This window comes from Schistocerca piceifrons, chromosome 10 (assembly GCF_021461385.2).
Source record: "Schistocerca piceifrons isolate TAMUIC-IGC-003096 chromosome 10, iqSchPice1.1, whole genome shotgun sequence".
NCBI classification, from domain to species: domain Eukaryota; kingdom Metazoa; phylum Arthropoda; class Insecta; order Orthoptera; family Acrididae; genus Schistocerca; species Schistocerca piceifrons.
In genome coordinates, this window is record NC_060147.1 from 145,274,272 (window position 1) to 145,298,416 (window position 24,145).

Sequence of the window (24,145 nt, forward strand, 5' to 3'; positions counted from 1 at the left end):
GTATATACACATATATTAATGGGAGGGGGGGGGGGGGGGGGGGGGGGGGAGGCTCGCAATATATAAAAATAAAGAAATTTCGAACATGATATATTAAAAAAGATACATATTAACCATTGGACTGGAGCAAGTGAGGTCTGGTGGATGTGCCTCAGGTGCTGCCCTGTTTGCACACCTCGCTACACCATACGTATCCGAGACTTTCTAGGCTCGAAATTTCTAATTTTTTTTTGTTGGAACAATACTCTCTCAGTATAGTGCAAAGGTGAAGAATCGATAGGAAACCACTGCACCCTTCGTAATGCAGCCAACTGTGTTTACAGGAAATTACCGAGTGCGGCAACAATCCGCAGTTATTACACGTGGGCTTTATTTCCCACACGCTGAGCTATATCGAGGGACGGCACACGTCTTCGGCACGGGACAACGATCACAGTGACTTCCTCAAAAACGAAAGAACTCCATCAACTGCAGGTCTGCCCTAGAGATCACAGGTTTCCAAAGTGTGGACATATTAAGAACACGTGCCACGTCAGATTGAACGGAAGATAAACTTTGAAAATCACTATTATTTTCTACGTGCAACAATGAAGTGGTCACGTAATGTAGTTCGTACGTACAGCAATGAAGAGAACGTACAGTAGAATCTGAAGTTATTCGTAGAAATGTAGCTAGCAGTTTTCTATTTCAAAGCATTTATAAGAAACTCAGAAAACAAGTCAGAGAACAGCAGTTATACACACGTAAAGAGGAATCTCATTGTCAGACTGGAAGTAACACCTCATTTGTGGGGACCCTGGAAGAACACAGATCACACAAAAAATCTTTATTTCTTGAAATGAAGCGAAAACAACCTTTGCAAGCAATTATTGTATCGATCACAAAGAGTGATAAAAGTGAAAAACACGAAAGAAAATTGATACGTAGGAGTACTGGAGGAGGAAACAATAGTGTTTTTCGCAAAGACTTGTCAGAAATAACGCATTTCCCAGACCGACCGAATAAACAGATCGGAGAAAGAAATTGTGCTTTCTAAACTAAGCACTACAGATTTATCACTAAGAAACTCGGTGCCAACGACTTAGTATAGGCCGTAGAATTTTATTTGACGAAGATAATTTTTCATAAAGCATCGGAATGTAACAGGCGGCCAACTGCTTTGCCAGATAGTAATCTACTGCAGTGGACGACCAGTGACTACGCAGCAAGCTTCAGATCAAAAGACAGCGGTGCAACCACTTTGCAGCTTCACCGAGAGCGACAGAAGCAGTGCAGTCGACAATACGACAAAGTCTAAAGCTCGGCAAATCCGAATGAGCCGTACAAACTACAAAACATTAATAAATTTCTCTCTCTCTCTCTCGTGTTAGTGTGGGGTCGGAAGAGAATGGAGTTTAAGTAATGATTTTCTATGCAAGTGTCAGTAACTGTCTCGAATTAGGGAACAGTTGTGCAATTAGTATTATTTAATTCCTGTGTCAGTATTAAAACTTTCAGTGAGGGAATTTTATGAGCTATTTCTGACCTAGGTACTTATCTGTAAACAGAGATAGGACAAACGAATATTAACCTAATTGCTCAAAGTGTTAGGTTTAAAAAAGCTCTTGCTGACGTGAAGCCTAATTAAGGACAGGTAACTACAGTAACTATTGACCTCAATATCAAATTAGATACAGGTAATGATAGAACATTCCAACAAGCCACAAAGTTGAAACCCGGAATTGATAACAAGGCGATATTGGGGAAAATTTAAGTTTATATCGAAAGGATAGACAAACGGGAAATGGAGGTGGCGTATTTGTCGCAGTAGTCAAACTCAAATCTGCCGAGTCAGAAAGTGATGCTACACGTGAGATTGTTTAAGTGAGACTCTTTATCAGGGACGAGCACAAAACACTCGTCGCATCCTGCTATCGCTCTCCAGACGACTCGTGATGTAACTGAAAACTTTAAGAGAAAACCCCAGTTCACTTGTACGTAAGTTCCCCAATCTTACTGTAATCACCGGTGGAGAATTTAATCGTGCAACAATTAATTGGGGAAATTAGTTCTCTCAGTGGTCGATGTGATAAAACATCCTGTGAAACGTTACTATATGCATTCTCCTAAACTAACTAGAACAGATAGTGAGGAATCCCACTCGTGGTGGAAATACACCTGATCTAGTAGCAACAAATACACCTGTCCTCTCTGAGGATGTCCACACTGAAACTGGCACCAGTGACCACGACATGGCTGTGGCAATAATGATTACCACTGTACAAAGGATTACTGAAACAAAGATATATACGGCCACTGAGCTACATAAAAAAATCAGTGGTGTCGTATCTCAATGACGAACTTGACACTGAGCACAGGTCAGGAGTGCATAGAAGAATAACTGGGTAGATATGTAACTAGTAGAACAGTTTGTAATGGGAAGGAATGTACTGAAAATTTTGGATCAAGGTAACCAGGCAGATGCAGTATTTCTTTATTTCCAGGGAGCATTTGACTCAGTGCCAGACCTACACTCACTGTATCTAGTGAAATTTGTGACCGGATCGAAGACTTTTTGGTAGAGAGGACACAGCGTGTTACCTCAGATGGAGGGTGACTGTCAGAAGTACAAGCAACTTCTGATGTGCCCCAGAAAAGTAAGTGTGTATATTAATGACCTTGCAGACTATATTAACAGTAACCTCAGACTTTCTGCAGATGATGCAGTTATCTATAATGAAGTACTATCTGAAAGAAACTGCAACTATTCAATCAGATCTTGATAAGATTTCGAAGTGGTGCAGAGACTTGCAACTTGCTTTAAATAAAAAAAACCACACAGGCACACACATTCTTTCCTGTAACTACAATATCAATGAGTTGCTGTTAGAGTCCGCCAACTCTCACAAATACCCGGGTGTAACACTTTGTAGAGATGTGAAATGGATTTCTCACACGTTCCGTTGTGAGTAAAGAAGTTGGTACGACTTGTTTATTGGTAGAATGCTAGGGAAGTGCAATCGATCTACAAAGGAGATTGCTTACGTATCACTTGTGCGACCAGTTCTAGAATATTGCTCTGGTGTGTGGGATCCATACCAGACAGGACTCTCATGGGATATTTAAAGTAAACAGAGAACAGCAGCACAAATGGCCACAGGTGTGTCATTCTCGTCACTGAGATACTGAAGGAACTGAACTGGAAGACTTGAAGATTGACAAACTATCCCGAGAAAGTTCAAGAACCGGCTTTAAATGATTAGGAATGCTACAAACCCCTACGTATCACTTCCGTAGGGATTGTGAGGATAGATTAGAGTAATTACTGCACAAACTGAGGCATTCGACCGACCGTTCTTCCCGTGCCACGCATGTGAATGTAATGGGGAGAAACCCCAGTAACTGGTACAATGGGACCTACCCTCTGTTGTGCACCTCACAGTTGTTTGCAGAGTACAGATTTATACGTTTAAGTCAGCAGAACGTATTGCCGAGTCAAATCGGGAAAACGTGCAGATAAAAAATATATTAGAGTTAAAGAAACAAACTCAATTTGAAAAACAAATTACATTATGAGATAATGAAGCATTAAGATTTATTTAGAAATAAGGTAAATGAATGCTACTGAATGTGAATTTGTGGAAGTGCTGAAATAAATTTCTGACATTGACTTAAGGTTAAATGTTTTGCAATATGTAAAAATTCATATGAAACAGCTGTCTCTGGTTCCACTGTCACAACATTGGAGAAACCTACAAATGATTTGAATGTTTTGATGTGACCAAACAAAATTTTCAAGAAAAAAGTTTTCGTATTTAATAATGATATACTTTTTAAGCTTTGCTTCACAAACTTTATTATTGCTGTGCGACCTAGGTTTCAGGTCGTAAGCCCATTTTTTAGTACGCAACTGAGCCACACAATGAGAACCAGACAAAGATAAATGAGTCAACTTCTTAATGAATCTTTGTCTTAGACTGTAAAAGTTTTCTGTTGACAATTTTGACAAAATTATGTATCAAATATGACTAAACATACATTGGAGTAGAGCTACACACAGGAATGGAACTTTTGTTGTGTGCGAAGGCACCAGTATTCTTACATGTGGAGGTTATTGTCTAAATGTGGTGAATTACTGAACTCAGTTTGTCCATTCAATAATAAATCTGAGGATACACTCAACTGCCCCTAATCTCAAAAATTTCTGAGTGAGCTGTACACCATTTTCCTGTGTATGTAGGACTTTTACATCTATTCTGTATTTGTGGTTTTCATTTACAGAATGTTCAGCGAATGGTGAATCTGTCTCCTTTAATCTCCACCTTCTATAATGGTCTCTGAACCTAGTGCATATTAACCCCCCCCCCCCCCCCCCCCCCTACTGCACCCAGTGAGCAACACTGAAACACACATGTAATTTTGTCAAAATTGTCCACAGAGAGAACTTTTACAGTTCAAGTCAAGAATCGATACACTGAAAAATTAAAATTTTTGTCTCTACCTGGTTCTCATCTTTGGGATCAGTTACGTATTAAAGAATTGCTCTATGATGCAAAACCTGGAACTACAGTAATAATAAGGTTTGTGGAACAAGACTAAAGAAGTGTGTCCTGTAGTTAATACAATTTTTCACCAACAACCCACAGTTGAATCAAAGCAATCAAAGAAGTCATTTGTTAGAACACCTCATCCATCAAGTGATCGAGAAAGTCTAAGCAAACTTTTCAACATTGTGAGCTGAATGAAGAAGAAGAAGAAGAAGAAGAAGAAGAAGAAGAAGAAGAAGAAGACGACGGGAGGGATGGAGGGAGGGAATTTACATTGTGTACAAAGCTACAGACCGACTGGTGGATGAAATTTATGAACAGATTTTTGTGAACACTTTAAAATTAACTGGAATTCGTTTATGGAGCAATTAATGCCAATTTGTTTGGAACATTTGAGTCTGATGTAAAAATATGTTTTTGTGACTTAACAATGGCACTAAGGAGAAGAGTTTCTAATGAAAGGAGAGAGATGTTTGCTTCTGTTGAAAAGCTGCACTTTTTTTTAGATTTAACTTAAAGAGACAGTGGTTGCAGAATGGTAAGCTTACGCTTACATTTGGGAATTGAATTTTACTGGAAAGAATATCACAGGACATATTAAGCTACTCAAAAAACCACCAGATACATTAATATGCCCCCCCCCCCCCCCTCAAGATTAAGAGGTAAGATGGCTCAGTACATAGCCTATCAAAAACTGAACACAGATCAAGTACAGGAAGAAGAAGAAGAAGAAGAAGAAGAAGAAGAAGAAGCCGAACTGAACTGTGAAAAAAGGAGCAAAACAAAGACAGTGAATGGTCGAAAGTGAAGATGTGCAACATCAAGCGTAGAAAAGCCACGATGTCGTAGCTATGTAGTCACAGTATTTGACTGTATGTTCAAACCCCCACCCCCTCCCCCCTCCTCCATATTTTTTTCTCACAATGATATAAACTGTCCATCCAGTCTCAGAAGTGTCTGTTCGTTGTATTCAGATCTGTGTCTGCGGTGTGGTGTAACACCATTCGCAACAGTGAGAAATAAGACTAGACCTCCGATTCGTTCTACCAAATACCACGTGTTATGACTCTTGCCTTCCAATTTGGAGATTTTAACTATGTCCTCAGTTGTAACATAGTTCACACCTATTTACTTGCAGTTTTCATTTCTGCGAGAAGTCTCTGCGATATCTCCCTCGCTGTCATCTTTCGTCACATTTACTTGCAACAGTAATATATTCTTACCAGATGTAAGCAGTGTGTAGTATGACAATTGCCATAACTACGGAAGCGGAACAGGCGTCAGTGACTGGACGGAAAAAAAAGGGACACGAGGGAGATCTGAGTAAGGACCTACTGGTTTGCAATTCAACTCCGCGATCACACAATCTCAACACAGTGGTTCTTTCATTTCTCTCGGTGATTGGGCCCTTCACTGTTTCCATTTTGTTTGTTTTTGCACAGTTCCTGTTTCCATGCTTTGTGTGTGTTCAGTTTTTGACTGGCTATCTGCTGGGCCATCTTACCACTAAATATGAGGGGGTGAGGGTGGGAGTAGGGAGGGAGGGTGCAATGGGGAGATTTCCTCGTCAATACCCACTTAAAAAATGATAGAAAAATTAAATTGTTTTCATCAACCTTTTTTGCTTGCTGTGGAACAAGAGTTTTTAGTTGCTGCAGAAATTTTATTTCATACTCAGGTCGATTAGTAACACTTTTGCTAGAATACTTGAGCAGAATTGGAGACACAGTCAGTGAGGTGCTGTCAGTAACTACTGGATTCTATATAAGATTGTTCACCTACGTTCATTGTAAATTAACAAATCTCTGGAGTATACAAGCAACAACCAGTGAACATTTGTAGGCACCATCCCCAGCCTTCCCACTACCCTCGGGAGGCACGTCCACACTAGTCAGTCTCCCACACAGTATTTATTATAAATCATTAATAAACCTTGGATTAGCATTGCAGGAATTCAGGGGTACACACACACACACACACACACACACACACACACACACACACACACACACACACACTTATTACTTCATAATCACCACAATATAGTTTGCCATTTTTGTATTAATTTTGTGTTTTGTAGCTTCCTTTTGACCGTTTGAAACTAGGACAATTTCAGAGACACAGCACTAGGAACAAACAATTCACAATGAATGAAAATCATTGCAAACTAAGAAGCAAAAATACAGTCTAACTCCAAAGGGACAAATCCGACAAGTTTCCCGTACGACAGGGCACCGAGTGGGATTTGTCGGAGGTAACTAGGAAATGGAGTAACAATTTACCTCACAAAAAATGGTGAGTTTATCATCCGGGAGAAGACCATTTGCTTCGTCCAGGAGAAAATCCCTCCGGATGAACTTCTTGAAGCCCCAGTCCTTGCCTTGAACGAATCTGTAAGCTCGCTGGCTCTCTGCAAAGAGAAGTTAGAGGCAGTGTAAAATACGACACGACTGACATCGTACAGAAAAAATACACTATTAATCTCACAGATGTAACACGGGTAAGTAATGTACGACAAAGGAGCACTACGGGCAGCAGGAGAACTGAAACTTACCCATCGCTTTGGTCTCTTCTCGTTTGGCATTAAGAATGGAGAATTTAAACTTTGCCCGAACTTCTGACTTGTTGCAGGAGACTAGAAGCAAGTATAGGGAGAGGTAGTCCTTGCTTTCTTCATCCAAACCTTTTGGATTGACTCGTAAACACCTGCAAAAATTTTCAGTGTATCTGACTTCACAAGTAAATCTTTGTAATTTAAAATCAAATGCATGGAGCTCTTTGCACTGAAAAATACAAATTTGAAAACTGTACACTAAAAATTGTATTTTAGTAGGTGGTATGCAGACTGCGGAGGAGGAGGAGGAGGAGGAGGAGGAGGAGGAGGAGGAGGAATAGGGGTTACACAGACTGAAAAGGAGATGAGGCCCATGTAGTGATATTTAGCAGGTTGCCCTTGGCCCAACTCAAATGCAGTACTACAAGTAAATCAAGTATTGGAGTGTAAGTGTAAAATATCATTCAGTGAACGCATTTACTAGGTAAGCTTATTCGCAATGAGTTAAATTGGCCACATTCAGTATTTCTGTGCTTTTTACGAATACAAAAGCGATAGCTGCGAATGCCACAATAACTTACCATTTCAATTTATCATTGGCGCCTGCCGAAAATGTTGACGATTTTAGAACTTCGCCCATCTCTTCGCGACAAAAACTGAAATTGTTTATTGTCCACATATAGCTAAATTTGACAACTTTGACCTGCAAAGAAAAAAGACAATAATTAAACACCTTTTAAAGAAATTTACCTAAATCTAAAAACATCTGTGAAAGGCTCTTTAGAGTGAGTGGGGGAAAAATTGTTGCCCTATAGCGTTTTGTCTTCAACCATTCCCGTCTGAGTTCAGAGCATTTATACGACTCACTCTCAGTGAGAAACTGACTGGCAACAAATCTAACAGCACATCCGCAAATTACTTTGTTATCTTCCTTTAATGAAGCTTCGTGGGGTTCCCGAAAACTCCGACAGCACTATCGTACGGGTCACGAGCATCGTGTATGCCGTCTCTCTTATAAATGGAATAACTACCCCAGTCTTCCTGACAGGTGACCTGTGTACCCAATGCATTCAAGTCGTTACAAACAAACACTTAATCACTGACTGTAAAGCAGCATACCATTAATCCCGTGCAGATAATGAAAAGACCCGAAGTTATTTCGTGCAAGACTGTGCAAGTGCCTACGACACCACACTGAGGTGTTTTTGATGATTGGAATCTGTTTTGTTTCTGAAGCAGCAACTAATTCTTAAAGTTCATTTCTTAATTAGAATTGGTATTCCACCACCACGCAGTCAGAGCGACAGGCCGGTGTGCTCGGCGAGGGGGTGGGCGTGGGTGGGGGGAGAGGGTAGCGGCACTGGTTCCTGTGCAATCAGTTCCCTTAGTATGTTAAATGGTCCACATTCCAATAAGGTGGCGAGTCATTTCCCAATATTTTGCGTCTAATGGCCAGCTGCCAACAACAACAACAACAACAACAACAACAACAACTGGCATCACCCCCACCCTCGTTTCACGTAATCAGCTGGTCGTCGTCAGTCTTCAGACTGGTTCGATGCAGCTGCCCCTGCTACTCTCGTGTGCAAGCTGCTTCATCTCCCAGTACCTACTGCAACCTACATCCTTCTGTATCTGCTTAGTGAATTCATCTCTCGGTCTTCCTCTACGATTTTTACCCTCCACGCTGCCCTCGAATACTAAATTGGTGATCCTCGATGCCTCAGATTGTGTTCTACCGACCGATCCCTTCTAGTCGAGTTGTGCCACAAATTCCTCTTCTCCCCAATTCTATTCAGTACCTTCTCACTGGTTACAAGATCTACCCATCTAATCTTCAGCATTCTTCTGTAGCACCACATTTCGAAAGCTTTATTCTCTCTTGTGTAAACTATTTATCGTCCCTGTTTCACTTCTGTACACAGTTACACTCCATACAAATACTTTTAGAAAGACTTTCTGACAAATCTGTGTGTCAACAAATTTATCTTCTTCAGAAACACTATATATCTTCTCTACTTCGACAATCACCAGTTATTATGCTCCCCAAATAGGAAAACCACCTATTACTTTAAGTCTCATTTCCTGATGTAATTCCCTCAGCATCACCTCAAACTACATTCTATTATTCTCATTTTGCTTTTGTCGATGTCCAGCTTATATGCTCCTTTTAAGACAGTCGATTCCATTCCATTCAGCTGCTCTTTCAGGTCCTTTGCTGTCCCTGACCCAATTACAATGTTGTTGGCAAGTTTTTATTTTTAATTCCTCCTCAATTTTTCTTTTGCTTCCTTTACTGCTTGCCGAATATACAGACTGAATAATATCGGGTATAGGCTACAACCCTGTCTCGCACCTTCCCTTTCGTGCCCCTCGACACTACTGCCACCTGGTTTCTGTACAAATAGTAAATGGCCTTTTGTTCCCTTTATTTTACCCCTGCCACCTTCAGAATTTGAAAGATTTATGTAAGTCTACAAATGTTAGAAACGTAAATTTGTGTTTCCTTTATCTTCTGAGGTAAGTCTTAGGGTCAGCAGTGCCTCGTGTGTTCCACCATTTCAATAGAATCCAAAGTGATCTTCCCAGAGGTTGGCTTCTACCAGTTTCTCCATTTGTCTGCAAAGAATTCTTGTTAGTATTTTGCAGCCGTGGCTTATCGAACTGACAGTCCAGGAATTTTCACACCTGTCAGTTGGTGAGCCTGATAATTTCAGTATCTCTCAATCACTCCTATCTCAAAGATGCGACACGATTCTGCACCCTTACCACGCTTGAAGAATTCTAATACGAGGTTATTCTAGAAGAAAGAACTACTATTCAATGATGTTTCACAATATCTTGTGACACTGTTATAGTCGCCCAGTGGAATAACAAACTAAGTTTTACTATTACAAAAATGTGTAAGTTTTACTATTATTTGATATTAAGTTCTTGTACTGATAGTAACTGAAATTTGTATTGTGCACAGTAACTGTTACTAATGTAAAAGCTTTAGTACGACACACACAAATTCCGCAAAACAATATTTTATCACGTGAACCTTTTCTTCAGCACAGCTTTATTATTTTTTTAATCAAACAAGCTAGTATACCATTTTTCCTTTGAGTAATTGGCATTTCCTGAATGTAGAAATGTTTATACATATTTATTTTTATCAGTTTTAAAAACGTAGAATGTTGCTCGTAAGCAATTAAGTTCTCGCAGAATAACATATTACATTATTTTTACACGAACATAAACATACCTGAATGTTTTATGAAAGTGAACTGACAAAGCCTGCTCAGAGACCACACTTAAGAACGACAAAGGTGCCGTCCGGCAGCCCAGTTCCCATCTCGGGACAGAACGCCGTGCTAGAAAGAGAGCTGGTGCAAAATGTGCACGTCCAGATCTACAACACTGCCAGCCCAAAATTAAAGCTCGACTTTCTTCTCTTGCACGACATCCTAAAATGGACACCAACTGCCCACCGAAATAATAATCCTGCCACTTTTCCGGTCACAGTGCAGAAATGTCGATACACCCTCAGTTCTAGAAAACAGTCTAGGTCGCAATGACGGCAGAAGCTTCACTGCCTTTTCGAGTGAGGCACCTTCAGAATTTGTTTAGGAACTGCGAGTAACACGTCGGTCGTGAGTAGGCGCAACCTTTCACTGTGCATTCGTCAAAATCCAGTACGCGCAAAATGTGTGCCGCAACTGAAATTTCAGTTTCGGGCTGTGCTAGAGATCAGTGTCACCACAGCCTACAGCCCACAGCCAAAAAAAAAAAAAAAATATCTCAGACGTACAGACGTACGACGTGACGACAATGTCTACGACCGGTACGGTCTACTGACGTCGAGCCGAGGGAACGACTACAGACGGAGGTAAGAATTTTACGATTTCCTGCCGGTGCAATACTTAGACAAATTACGGACCACACACGCCCCTACCTCACCCGTGCCGAACCGACACCGAGTCACGCGACGGAAATCCGAAAGCCCAATTTCTGACGTTATGTACAGTCGGAGTTTCTCTCATTTATAGTGAAATCGATAAATGATTAAAAATTGAACAACTTCTCCTCTCAGTACTCTACAAGTATTACAGTCGACCCAATTTCTCGGCAATTCCCGATATCGCTGCAACAGTTGTCACTTTTACTTTAAGCCCGTTGAAAAGGTAGCAGTTTGAAACTGTACCGACAGCTCTCTTTTTACGAGAGAGAGAGAGAGAGAGAGAGAGAGAGAGAGAGAGAGAGAGAGAGAGAGAGAGAGAGACTTAAAGTTCATCGAATTCCCGTACATGTTCCACTGCGAATCATTTAGCTAACTGTTTGTACACCAGTCATTTAAATAAATCCAGTAGAGATACCGAGACAAATGGAGGAAACTACGAGACGGCCAGCGGCGTGCCCCGCACACGGCACCTGCGGCCGCGGCGCTAATCTTATCGCGGGCCTTGGCGGCGAGGCCCCTCCTGTTAGCGCCGCCGCCTCACACCAAACAGGCGGTGGCGAAACGACCGACACCACAGTGTCCCGGAAATAAAATTCACCACCCGTGTTTCGGAGCATTACAGTTCCGTTGCCATCTCACTTTTTTTGGGGTTTTCCAGGAAGCGCAACCGGATCAGTGTAACGCCCGGAAAAGATACACTCGTCCTCGAAAACTGGCACACGATGATCCAAGTAGACACGGAAGATTACAAAAAGACGATACACTGGTCTGAAGTCACGCGCGACTCGGGGGCGCATATGAACAGACGACAGCTTAATTAAGCTATACCGAACCGTTAGCTTTTGTGACCAACGAGGTATTTCGATGTCAAACGATGACGATGTTGATGTCGATTGTAAGTGAGGAGCGCTCGACATCACGGTCATCGGCGCCCTGTCAGCACGCCAAACTGACGGGTGAGTACGACGGTTGCACCCCACACGCGGAGCAACTTTTAACGCATTAAAGTCTGCCTCCCGCCAATGTAGGGACGAGACAAAGTGGCACCAGTGTCTGCGAGGACCCTGACACCACCTGGAAGTGACGACCACGGAGGAGCAAGCAGAACCTCCTCCCGGCGGTGACGCTCCATCTGAGCGACAGCTGTTTGTCTTCTGCCACCTTCGACCGTAATGAGTCTGTCGGAAACTGAGATGACTGCGTGCGACACGATGGCACACTGGACGTCGAGGTGGGAAACGCGATCGAAGCTGCGATAAAGAAATTAGGACTATTGCGACGATGGTTTCAGGAAAGGCAGCTGAATTTCCCGGCCTCCAGAAAGTAAGCGTCTAGGCGTGCGACAACGTTAGAGTAGTTTACATCACTAGCCCTCTGCTCCGCATTTGTAAAATTACTACGTTTACGTGAATGCTTCCGAGCAATTGACTCCTGGTAATGTCGGATTTGGGATCGACTTTCCGTCGACGCGAGGGAAGTGCGAGACGAGAGACAGGAGAGAAGGGGAAATTTAAGATACACGTAACATTTTAAAATTTATTAATGAGCAGCAACATCAAGTTTACCAGGAAGTTTCGGAATATCATCTTTATAATTTTACGGTTACTACGGCGACACCTGGTTAATTTTTACGTTTTTATATACTGTAATACAGATGGTGATTAAGAGTTTCATTTTGCAGTTTTTAACTGAAATTTGAACGGAACTTCGCCTTATTGTCCGCACTACGATTAGTACACTAGGTGAACTACATTTAGAACGTTCACTGACGAGATCCGTCATCGTAAACGGTGAACAAAGCTTCGACTCGTCGCTGCAGGATTATTAAAAAACACAAACTGCAATACTTCAGCGACCTGACAAGCATCACGGCCAGAAGAAAATATTTTTTGAAGTTGGGGGCGAGGTAAGGACGAAGGAGTGGTGCGCAGTTCCTCGGCTGCGGTCTCCCTCCCTGTTCGGGACGCGGGACCAACACCCCAGTGGGTTGCCGGGACTCGCTGCAGATGCCTTCCAGCAAACGGTCGGCCATTTAAGCCTGTTGTGTGTTACGAACGAAATCTATTTTCGCCAGCAAGCTCAAACCACACGTTAAATTTAATTACCACTTCACGGACAACTTCGTCCAGTGTGTCAGCTGCTTTCTTTGTGCCTTTTTGCGTCCCCTTTACACCCCCGACACTATCGTTGCTCTTTACGTATGCCACCTCCAAAAGGCGTAATTCGTGGTCTCCGGTGTAATATTTCATTTCTTGCCTTTTGTGGAGTTATTGTCTCGAAAATATCTGCACAACTGGGGAAATGCCGACGGTACGTTGTGTGCGCCCTGTACTTGTTGCCGGCAGCGGAAACGCTCACGTTCTGTATGGCTCAGCTGCTCTTCCGGCAGAGTTGTACGTTGCCAGTGACACACAGCTGTACGAACGGAAACCACCTAACAGAGCCGAGGAATGTCTGCATTACTGTTTCTTGTGGTCGCACGTTTGGTTGAGAGATATAGCAGCTTGTTTACTGTTGGCACAAGAAACCGAAAAAAGCACAGTCACATTACTTGTACGCGGTGTGCCACTCAACCACGCCTTTAAATACCAGGAAATACCACTGAGCAACCTGCACTGTATTGTACGTGGACTTCAGGTTCACAGGAAACGCGTCTGCACTTTCGAAGATGTCGGTTAAAAATAAGACAGTTTCAGTTACACTACGTATCAGCACATTTAAAACCTAGAAATACGCCATTAAAATCTCAGGAAGAGTAAAAAAACGTCACGAGGTCACGTTTTTAGACATATAAGCCCACTGACGAGGCAGGATACGCCCACGACAGGGAAGAAATTTTAATGCATTTGGTCCTAAAAGTATCCTGAAATCACCACCAGCGTTTTACCGTCACCCGGGGCTCAACCGCACTTAACCGAACTGTACGAAATCCGGCAGCAAACTTCACTCGCCCAGATAACTGCGGAAATCTTTCGGAAGTGTACGTACGTAATTGAGAAGGTACGGTTCAGATATTGCACGTTACATAACAGGTGCAGGACGGAGCGCGAGCGAACAAGCGCTGCACCTGGCAGCGCGCGGGCAGAGGTGCAACTCGCGCACGCATTCTGCCAGTATACGGAACAAATGGAATGATCCAACAGTCTGACCGAGGGTGCACTTCCCAGTAAATTGAACAACGCACGTGGAAAGATGGAGAACCTTCACACGGCGGTTCTCGTGTGACCTCGTGACCGGGAAGGGCATTTCTGTCGTCGGGGAACTCTACGGCTGGCACGAAGTCCCGACCGTCGTTCACGGAAACTTTGTGACTACGTTGACAGCACGCAGTGGAGTTTCTCCTGTTCACAAGTCCCCTCGTACGACTGGACGCAGCCCGCCTCTCGAGGGAGCCCGGAATGCCCGGCGCCCGCGAGAAACCTGTGGCGCGTACGTGCCGAGTAGCCTCGGGCGGAGATACGAGGCGGAAAGGCGACGACCGTGGCGGCGTCGCAGAATTGGCACCTGCCTTATCTGCCATCCCGACAACAGACACTCGTTTTGGTGTTTGTGGGACGCCATTACCGGTGTGGTTACACTCACGAGGAGAAAAATGATGTTACGTAACCCCAATGGCAACAACTGTCTACGAGGACGGATCACGACTTCTGCAACAGAGTGTCTGGTAACGAGCCAGCGACTAATGCCACTCGTTATAGTCCCCTAATGAAACAGCGCAAGGTTTCGCACGCCTGTGCTGTTTCTTTCGGTTATTTGTTACATCCAGGACACGGCCTGCGTCGCGAAGGAGATTCCGTAAGAAAGACAAAATTGTGGGCTATTTTAGGTGTCAAATTTTCGGCACGTGTTACTTCGATTGGCAGGCGACACGAAGTAATTTATCGGAGCGGAGAACGGCTGTGGTGCACCTCGGCACAGTAGTTCTCCCTTTCGATCGTGTCCTTTTAAATTTAGTTATTAAATGGTATTCGTGATTTGGAGTAAGTAGAAGTCCCAGCAGTGCTCGTCAGCACAAATCAAAATTACTAGCGAGGTGCAGCAAACCGAACATTATCTGCTAGTGCAACGTCGCATACCGCTACACAGCAGGCACACCTATCAGTTTTAAGGAAGCGATAATATGCGATGGATACACAGTATCGGCAAGTGTACCGATAGAGCTGTGCGCTACGAAATGTCTATTTCACCGCGATTTTTCTTTCAACTGCCACACAGCTTCGTGTCCTAAGTATCCCCTGTAGCGTCATACCTATAGGTCACAATGTTTTTTCTCGCTGACAATGCGAAAAACCTAATAAATCGAGTATAGGAAGTATTCGCACGGGACTTAACGTTGCCTGCCTGTCAAACATAATACGTTCGAATCTCGTAGAAACCACAGTTTCCAGGTGTCGGGTACCTGTTTCAACGTGGTCCCTAGATCAGATTCTCGATTGTCGTACACGCGAGTGCTTTCCTTCGAGCAGTCGTTGAGCTTACCACAGAGGGGCGTTCACTGGTAAACCGCAGCCTGAATATCACTAAGCCGGTAGCACGTATTTCCAAGACGGCGTCACCATTGGGTGAATACAGTACCTTTGTCTCAGTTAAAAAGTATTTATTCCCTGTGTTGAGTTGATGTACACGACACGAAAAAGTATTCGAAAAAATTCCATCTCGAGTACCTGAAGTCAAGTCTACTGACTTTGGATGGAGAGGCTGCAGTCTACAGGATTCGTGTGGCAACAATTTTGTCGTGCCCGTAAGCACAAGGGATTTGTTACCCGTTTTATCTGGAGTATAGCACTGCATGACAGCGAATCATCGGAGAGAGACAGAGAGAGAGAGAGAGAGAGAGAGAGAAATACTATGATAGCTCTGAAACGTCGTTGTCGAGGAAAATACTAAGTGAAATGGAGACAGGTGATGGCTAATCAAGTACTGAGATTAGGCGAGGAAAGTGAAACAGTATAAATGATAGTGAGGAAAACATCTGCGCCAGGACTCTGATTAATTGAGTGCAGGAAAGTGGGGAGAGCAACAGGACAACGTGAAATGCTGGACGACAGATGAGGCCGAAGTTAACAGCAAATTAAGAAACAAGCGCAACAGACACCAAGATTAAGTGATTACGGTCTTATGTCTTTCCATATTTTGGGTATTTCACAAGGCAGTAACGTATCACGAACAGCCAGAAGTTATCTTCAGTCTGTCAGCAGATAGAGACCAGACAAAGACTTATGGGAGCTGTAACAACAGCCGAGTAACGACTTTCTTTCAGGCAGCAAATTGAGCAAGGAAACTAAACGATTGTGAATACCTACATGTTCCCGTGTAAGTTCCAGTTTTTCTCGTCTCTACCTCCTGATGCGAGATACGCACGGATGTGGCACTAGACTCGTTCTGCTGTCAGCAGCAAATGCCTGTTTAAACTTTCAATAGTTTCTCGCAAAAATAACGTCTTTCTGTCAGGTATTCCGATTCGAGCTCCCTGAACATTTGCCTATTACTGTCGTGTTAATCGAACCAAACGATAACAAATGTAGCCGCACGCACTCTGTATTACTTCTACGTCTTCCTCTAATCCTGCCTGGTGGGAATCCCAAACACACTAGCAGTATTGAAGAATCGGTGGCACTACTCGCACATAAATGAGAAAGTTTGTGTGTCCGTATGTTTGTTCTCCTTCAAAGTGAAACAGCAATACTGGGGCCCCAAGAATAAATCGCCAGGACAAAAGAATTCTTGACCAAGTACCACGTGACGGGACGACCCACACTGATGAGAGGCGGCGCTACTGCACACCCTGACAGAGCCGCCTCTCCAGTTCGCTCCCGCGCCGCGCCGCTCCGCGCCGCGCCAGCCCGGGTCGCGTTAGTGGGCCGCGCGGCGGCCGCGATTCGCCAAAGAGGTCGCGCCCCCAATAGCCGGCCGCGCCTCCGCAGATAAAGCAGGCCGTCACTAGGAGGCGCCCCTTCTCATTTCGCGTCTACTTTCTGACGCAGCCACGTGTCCCACCTGGAACGTTGCTCTTCGTGTTAAGCACTAACGACTCGGCAAGTGGTATTTACTGCAGGTACACTATCATCGTAAGTATCCGGACACACCCAAAAAACACACTTTTATATTAGGTGCTCTGTGCTGCCACCTACTGCCACGTACTCCATACCAGCTCCTCGGCAGTCGTTAGACATCGTGAGAGCAGGACAGGGCACTCCGCGGAACTAACGGACTTCGAACGTGGTCAGGTGACTGGGTGTCACTTGTGTCTGTACGCGAGATTTCCACACTGCTGAACATCTCTAGGTCCACTGTTTCCGATGTGATAGTGAAGCGGAAACGTGACGGGACACGTACAGCACAAAAGCGAGACCATCACACAGGAATTCCATACTGCATCAGGATCCACTGCAAGTACTATGACAGTTAGGTGGGAGGTGAGAAGACTCGGATTTCGCGGACGAGCGGCCAAACGACGCATCGCTTAGTGCAAGGAGCGTAAACATTGTACGATTGAACAGTGGAAAAACGTTGTGTGGAGTGAAGAATCACGGTACACAATGTGGCGATCCGATGGCAGGGTGTGGGTACGGCGATCGCCCGGTAAACGTTATCTGCCAGCGTGTGTAGTGCCAACAGTAAAATTCGGAGGCGGTGGTGGGGTGATGTGGTCGTGTTTCTCGTGGAGGGGGTTTGCACTCCTTGTTTTGCTTGGCAGTATCACAGCACAGGCCTACATTGATGTTTTAAGCACCTTCTCGCTTCCCACTGTTCAAGAGCAATTCGGGGATGGCGCCTGCATCTTTCGACACAACCGAGCACCTGTCCGTAATGCACTGCCTGTGGCGGGTTGGTTACACGACAACAACATCCATGTGATTGACTCGCCTGCACAGGGTCATGACATGAATCCTATAGAACACCTTTCGGATGTTCTGGAACCCCGTCTTCGTGCCAGGTCTCACCGACCGACATCGAAACATCATCTCAGTGCAGCACTCCGTGAAGAATGGGCTGCCATTCGCAAAAAAAAAACCCACCTGCAGGACCTGATCGAACGTATGCCTGAGAGAGTGGAAGCTGTCGAGAGTGGAAGCTGTCATCGAGACGAACACCATACTGAATTCCAGCATTTCCGATGGAGGGCGCCACGAACTTTTAAGTCATTTTCAGCCAAGTCTCCGGATACTTGTGACCACATAGTATTCCTACGAGGAAATTTTATCCGGCAAAAATTTCTCCAATATCCACATAGATGGCGACAAAATAAATTACGTACGGTGGAAAGTGGCACTAGCTCTTTAAGCGTGGAACCGTGCAGCTTTGTATTTCACGAAGTGTAAAAAAGGTGCCACTGTTTGACAACTGCAGGCAATCGTGTCACAAGGTGCTGACGGAGTCAAGCAAATGACAACCTATGAGGAATGTCCAGGATTCTCTTCTTCGTAAGAGATCCGATGGCGACACTTGCACAGGCCACACTCGAGTGTAAACCAAGCGTACAAGGTTCGACTATCAGGGAACGTGCGGCGCATACGAAGTAGTGACGCGAAAATGGTCACGGATTTGATTGGCGAGAGGTTAACTGAATGTCCGGTTACCCTACGTGGCAGGCGAAGAAAAACTCCGTACATCATTTCGCGACGGCCGGTAGTTCAGAGCAGTCACCGGGAACATTGTTCAGACTGCAGCGTACACTGCGCAGAAGCAATCAGACCACCCACCGCCGGGGCACAAGCTACAGCAGCTTGCAGCGTGCGGATGTGAGTGCACAGGAAAGATGCTCAGAATTAGGCAAGTAGAAAGTGTGCTCTAGCTTCCGATATACGGTGTAAATAGAGTAGAAATTTCTTAGTGATCATGATTAGATTTAATCGTCGACAATTGACCAAGCCTGTGAGTGTAGTACTGCGCGATTTAACATATTCTGCCTCGAGTTCGGACGAAGGTGGGCGACGACAGTAGACAACCGGCGTCTGTCTGTCTGTCTTCGGATGTCTAGTTACTAACAAACCACTTACCGCGATACGTCAGCGTGTTACACAAATCACTTCTATCCTGTTCCAAAGGATAGTTGTATCCACGTGTGTAGGTCGTCACGTTGCATTCGCAGAACCCACGGATTAGGTACGACCCTCCGCGGCTGCCTGCTTACTGGCTCAAGCCCGCATTTTAAGCTAATCGGACAAGGCAGGCGAGCGCTTTGGCGGCAGCCACGGAGGACCGCCAAGGCTCGTGACAATCCGCACAGCAGCGCCCGTCTCTCGTTGCAAACACGAGAATGCAGACGAGCTACAGATGTGAGGCACAGCCTTTCCCGAGGAAACCGATCCTAATGTGGATTGGGCGAACCGCGTAAACCTAAATTGCGGTGGCCGGAAAGGCATTTGTTTCAGTCACTGCGACACTCTGCCGACATGCAGACGTAGAGTGCGCCCACCTGCCGCGTGGCTGGAAGGAACGGCTCTCTCAGGCCTTACTTCCGTTACTCGCTAGAGCCTACGCGATGCGCACGCTTTCCCTACGAGAGCACCGACGCATTTTCCTGCTACAGAGGCAGCCAGAGTGATAAACGAATTAACTAGTCGGCTCAGTGTCGTCCTTTAGTAGTACAACTCGTCCAAGACACTCAGCGGAACCACCGACAACGAGTATCCTCAGCTCGCTGATTAATGCTACATAAAATTGAAGGAAGCTCCCTCGTAGTCAAATACTTAGCTGAAAATCTGGTACGCTCCGCAGCTGTCAAGTATTTTTTCTACAAGAAATACTGTACACCTCGTTATACGACACCGGCGTCCATCTTGCTCAAACATTCTTTGCCCAGACCGGAAGTTCCACGACAGTAATGTCCAAGACGACCGAGAGGTGTGGCCGTTTAGCACTCAAAGCTGTGACACGTACACACGATACCCCGTGCACCAGAGCTAAGGAAGATAATGGGTCCTATGGTCATCGCACACACTTTATAATCAGATGGTAAATATACACGAGGTTTTATGTTTTCTAGACCGACGTCAATTTTAACATCAAAGATTTCATGCTAGGCGTACATGTAGTTTGATACAGATGTACACAACACGGAAGTTTTATACATCTGTTCTACTACAATATATACAAAATGCTTTGTTACAGATGTAAGGCTACGCGCACTTTTTTCTCTGTATGTCTAAACCGGCGTACCGGACGAGTAAATATTTTTTTAATGCAGTTGGTGGTGTAGGGCAACAAGTCTCTACAAATACACGTTTTGTTGATGTTGCAGTACCATCTGTTACATATAGGAGCACCTAAATCGTAAAACGTGATAGATACTGCAACTAAAAATAGTAATGTATTTGACGCCAAGAAACATTCCTGGAACACAAAAAGTAGCATTAATCAGCGAATTCACACACACACACACACACACACACACACACACACACACACACAGGTGGTTCCATCAAGCCGCTTTTTACTAACAACGTGTTCCGTGAAATTTCAGAACGTATTTTGCGATATTGTTTAGATTGTAAACACTTACGCAGTGAGAAAGAACAGCATTTCCCCGAGACGCAGAGAAAGGCACATACTAGGACGTCCCCTTTGCTTAGTGAGAAGAAGGGAAACATTTATGCAGCTTCTTTAATGCCTTACAGTTGCGAGGCAATTTCAGAATATTTTATACCAAATGGCGCCCCGTATTCCTGGGTGGTGGTCGGCAATAGCTTCTGAAGCATTCGTCCACTTACAGAGTGAAGAGCATACGCCCACGTATTCCCACCTGCTTCTACTCTGACAGTAGTAGCGGTAGCAGAAGCATTTCATTAGGCACGCGTGGAAGAGTGCGCGGTCTCATTTTCGTCCCAACAAACGCGCCCTCCGCTCGCGTACGTGACCCAGAAATCCAACATTTTACAGCAACGCTCTGCACTGCTCACGCGCCTGAAGCATAAACCAGAACGCCGGCCGCAGTGGCCGTGCGATTCTAGGCGCTACAGTCTGGAGCCGAGCGACCGCTACGGTCGCAGGTTCGAATCCTGCCTCGGGCACGGATATGTGTGATGTCCTTAGGTTAGTTAGGTGTAATTTGTTCTAAGTTCTAGGCGACTGATGACCTCAGAAGGTAAGTCGTATAGTGTTCAGAGCCATAAACCAAGAGTTGTATACGCGTAGGTCGGAAAAGTAGGAAGAAGCAGTGGGACGGCGACCCACCGATGCTGACACACGACAGGTGTCGCGGATACCACAGCGCCAAGTCACGTTCGCGTTCCCAGAATGAGATCGCGCAATGCCGAGCTTTCGCCGTCTGTGGCGGTCGCGCCTATTTACCTCCACTATTTGGTCCGCATTATAGGTGATGTGGCAGTATAACACTGGACTACACGAGACGGCCACCATTTCCCTACACACACACACACACACACACAAGCATGTAAGTGTAAAGTGTGATATCGTCGCGCGGCTTACACGAATATTAACGGTACTCTGCGTACACACTTGCCACTGCTTTACACGGGATGAACGACAGAAGCGGTAAAGACTGCCGTGGAAAGTGTCCCATCGCATTTCGGGAAAGGATGATCGACTTGTGATAACTGGCACACTAGATGACTGAGCACCTGCTGTAGCTACCGAACACTGCAATGCCGAAGGATGTCTCGTAACAGCCTATCACAGCGACCTCAGTTGCAACTGCACAACATTTTCCCAGAATTCTCCCAGTAAATCGAAGGCATCTACTAGTTTCCACGACACCACATTTTGCATCTTAATTTCACGTCATTTTGTTTGGAAACTCGTGACCGAGATATCACAACGGTATTGGCGAGACACTCGAGTATAGATATCGTGTAAGTTGCTCCGAATTTTATCGCGGTGCAACGACTCTTTCCTCTAGAGAAAAACGCTGTTAGCGAAATGTGAGCCGCTTCCACCGAAAGACCATTTACACAGTCTGCTTAAAACATGCAGATAATGGCTGACAGCACGGAGAGGTTCGAATCGTCCTGCAGTTCACGGAACTGCGTGTCAACACCATGTAGGCGCGCACACCTTACACTAATTGCGACTCTGTTACGGTCGCTTTTAACAGTAGCTCCAATAGTACTGCCTACGTCCCCAGGCTTTCTTCGTCAGCTGCAGCAGGTAATTTGTGTCTCCACATATTTTACATTTACTTTAAAGAAAACTGTCACAGTTTTCAAACCCGTCCAATCTCGATTGCTCGAGTGCCCACTGCCGAAGATGGCGCAAAGTACTAGGCGAGTGCAGCAATGTACTGTCAGCATTTTAGAATTCTCGTACGACGTCTAACGATATTTCCCCAAGTGTCTGTATAAATTTATTTCTCTGTGCACCAGCAATAACATACCGAAGGTTTCGGATTAATTCTGAATGGCCAGTATTTACTGGCTCTTCGTATTGTCGAAATTCTGGACTTTTATTCGATACGCAACTGTATGGCCACGATACAGCTTGGCACACATCACATCAACGGCGCTTTAAGATGCGTAAAACCTGTTTGGTCAGGAAGTAAGCGGTGTGTAAAATGAGTTGGGAGCCACACGTGCGCGCCACGTCCAGAGGTCCATTTATGTAAGTGGTGGTGCGGAGCGGCCAGTTTGGCTCTGCACGTCGCAACGGCGCCCGCCCTAATCTACTGCACTCACTTCTGCCTGCCAGACGTAAAAACTTTTGCCTATTTAGAAGCCAGCTGACTCCTAGTTCTCGTGCTACTGGTCTGCTGAATAATGTCGCTGCTGCTAAGCGGAGCGTCCGGCTGATATTTTCGGGGAATCCGCCTTCCTGCCCCGCAGATAAACGCCGGCGGGCGCAAACACGCGCTATCTCTGGCCGCAGCCGGTTCCATTCTCTCCCCGTCCTCTACAGTACCAGCTTCATTATCTCTGGCAGGCTATCTGCTCTGTTCCTTACAGCACAAGTAATGCTCAGACAAGTATTAGAAATACAGAGGACCGACCACGTCACGCCGCATTCCTAAAATCCCGCATAAGCCATTCGATACAGTTCTGCAATCTCAGTGAGGTAAACGCGAGCTTACTGAATATTCTACTAGCTTTGTGCCTGGAGTCGGCATTCCTAGCTGATAACACAAAGAGGAAGAACTATTCAGACGTAAAGGCAAGTTCGGCACTACTCCTAGGGAACGTATGATGGCGTGAGATGAAGCTGCTGCTGGTGGTGTGCAGAGGGAAGACGTGCACAGGATGGACGACTGGTGCCAACAATGACAGCTCACTTAACGTAAACGGGACTTTCTATGCGTAAATAGGCCAAGATATCCACTACTGATCGATCACATTGTTCGTGATAAACCATCGGAAACGACAACAGTGAAATACCAAGACGTATCCATCCAGAGCGGCGTAAAGTGGACCCGACACCACAAACACTCTAGAGAAAGGATATGCCGGGCTGGCTTTCGTTGGAAGAATTCTACGGAAATTCATTTACAAAAAATGCCTCTTACGAAACTGTCGCTCCAGCGATTCCCGTCTGGACTCAGAGGACACCCAAAGAAAAGCGGCGTATTTCGTGACAGGTTCATCTACTAAACGTGCAAGAATCACGTGGGTGCTACGTTTGAAAAAACTCCCGTGGTAAAAGCTACGAGAGAGGCGGCGTGAGTCACCAACATGTGTCACGCGGAATGACGGGAAAAAAATCAGAGGTATTAAGAGCTTTCACTGTTTTTAGCTGCAGTCGTTACCTCTCGCACTGTGTTATTCGTGAAGCGGAACAGTAGATCTACCTGAAGTATTCCCTCAACACGGGGTATTTACGACACACACACTAACTGAAGTAGCGCGACTATATCACATTTTATGAGACTAGTAGTGAAGTGAGTAGCTGGAATGTGCTGGCCTGGTGTGGTGTGCTGTCAACGAGGCCAGAGCAGCAGCCAGGATGCGCCTAATGGAAGTAATGCCCCACTTAGGGCTCGCCACTGACGCACTGGCGCGCCGCTGCCCGCGCGACCACAGCATCGCTCCGAACTCGGCATTCTCCACTTGCTCCGCAATCCTCTGTCGGTAAACATAGCCATTTATTTATCCTTCTCTCGTACAAGTCTTAGCTGCAAGTTCTCAATATTTTCGAAATAGAAAGGAAAATTTCCGCGACTGGTCGTGACAATTA

General features: G+C 45.1%; 1 protein-coding gene across 3 annotated transcripts in view; it reads right to left on the reverse strand.

Moving 5' to 3' along the window:
- LOC124718802 (protein roadkill) overlaps positions 1-24,145 on the reverse strand; it is a 319,005-nt gene that overhangs the window by 10,725 nt on the left and 284,135 nt on the right. For all 3 annotated transcript variants that reach the window (XM_047244415.1, XM_047244416.1, XM_047244414.1), the window contains 3 exons: positions 7,662-7,783; positions 7,081-7,232; positions 6,809-6,936 (listed from right to left, as the gene is read on the reverse strand). In XM_047244415.1, the coding sequence (XP_047100371.1) occupies positions 6,809-6,936; positions 7,081-7,232; positions 7,662-7,783 (402 nt within the window). The remainder of the gene's footprint in view (positions 1-6,808; positions 6,937-7,080; positions 7,233-7,661; positions 7,784-24,145) is intronic.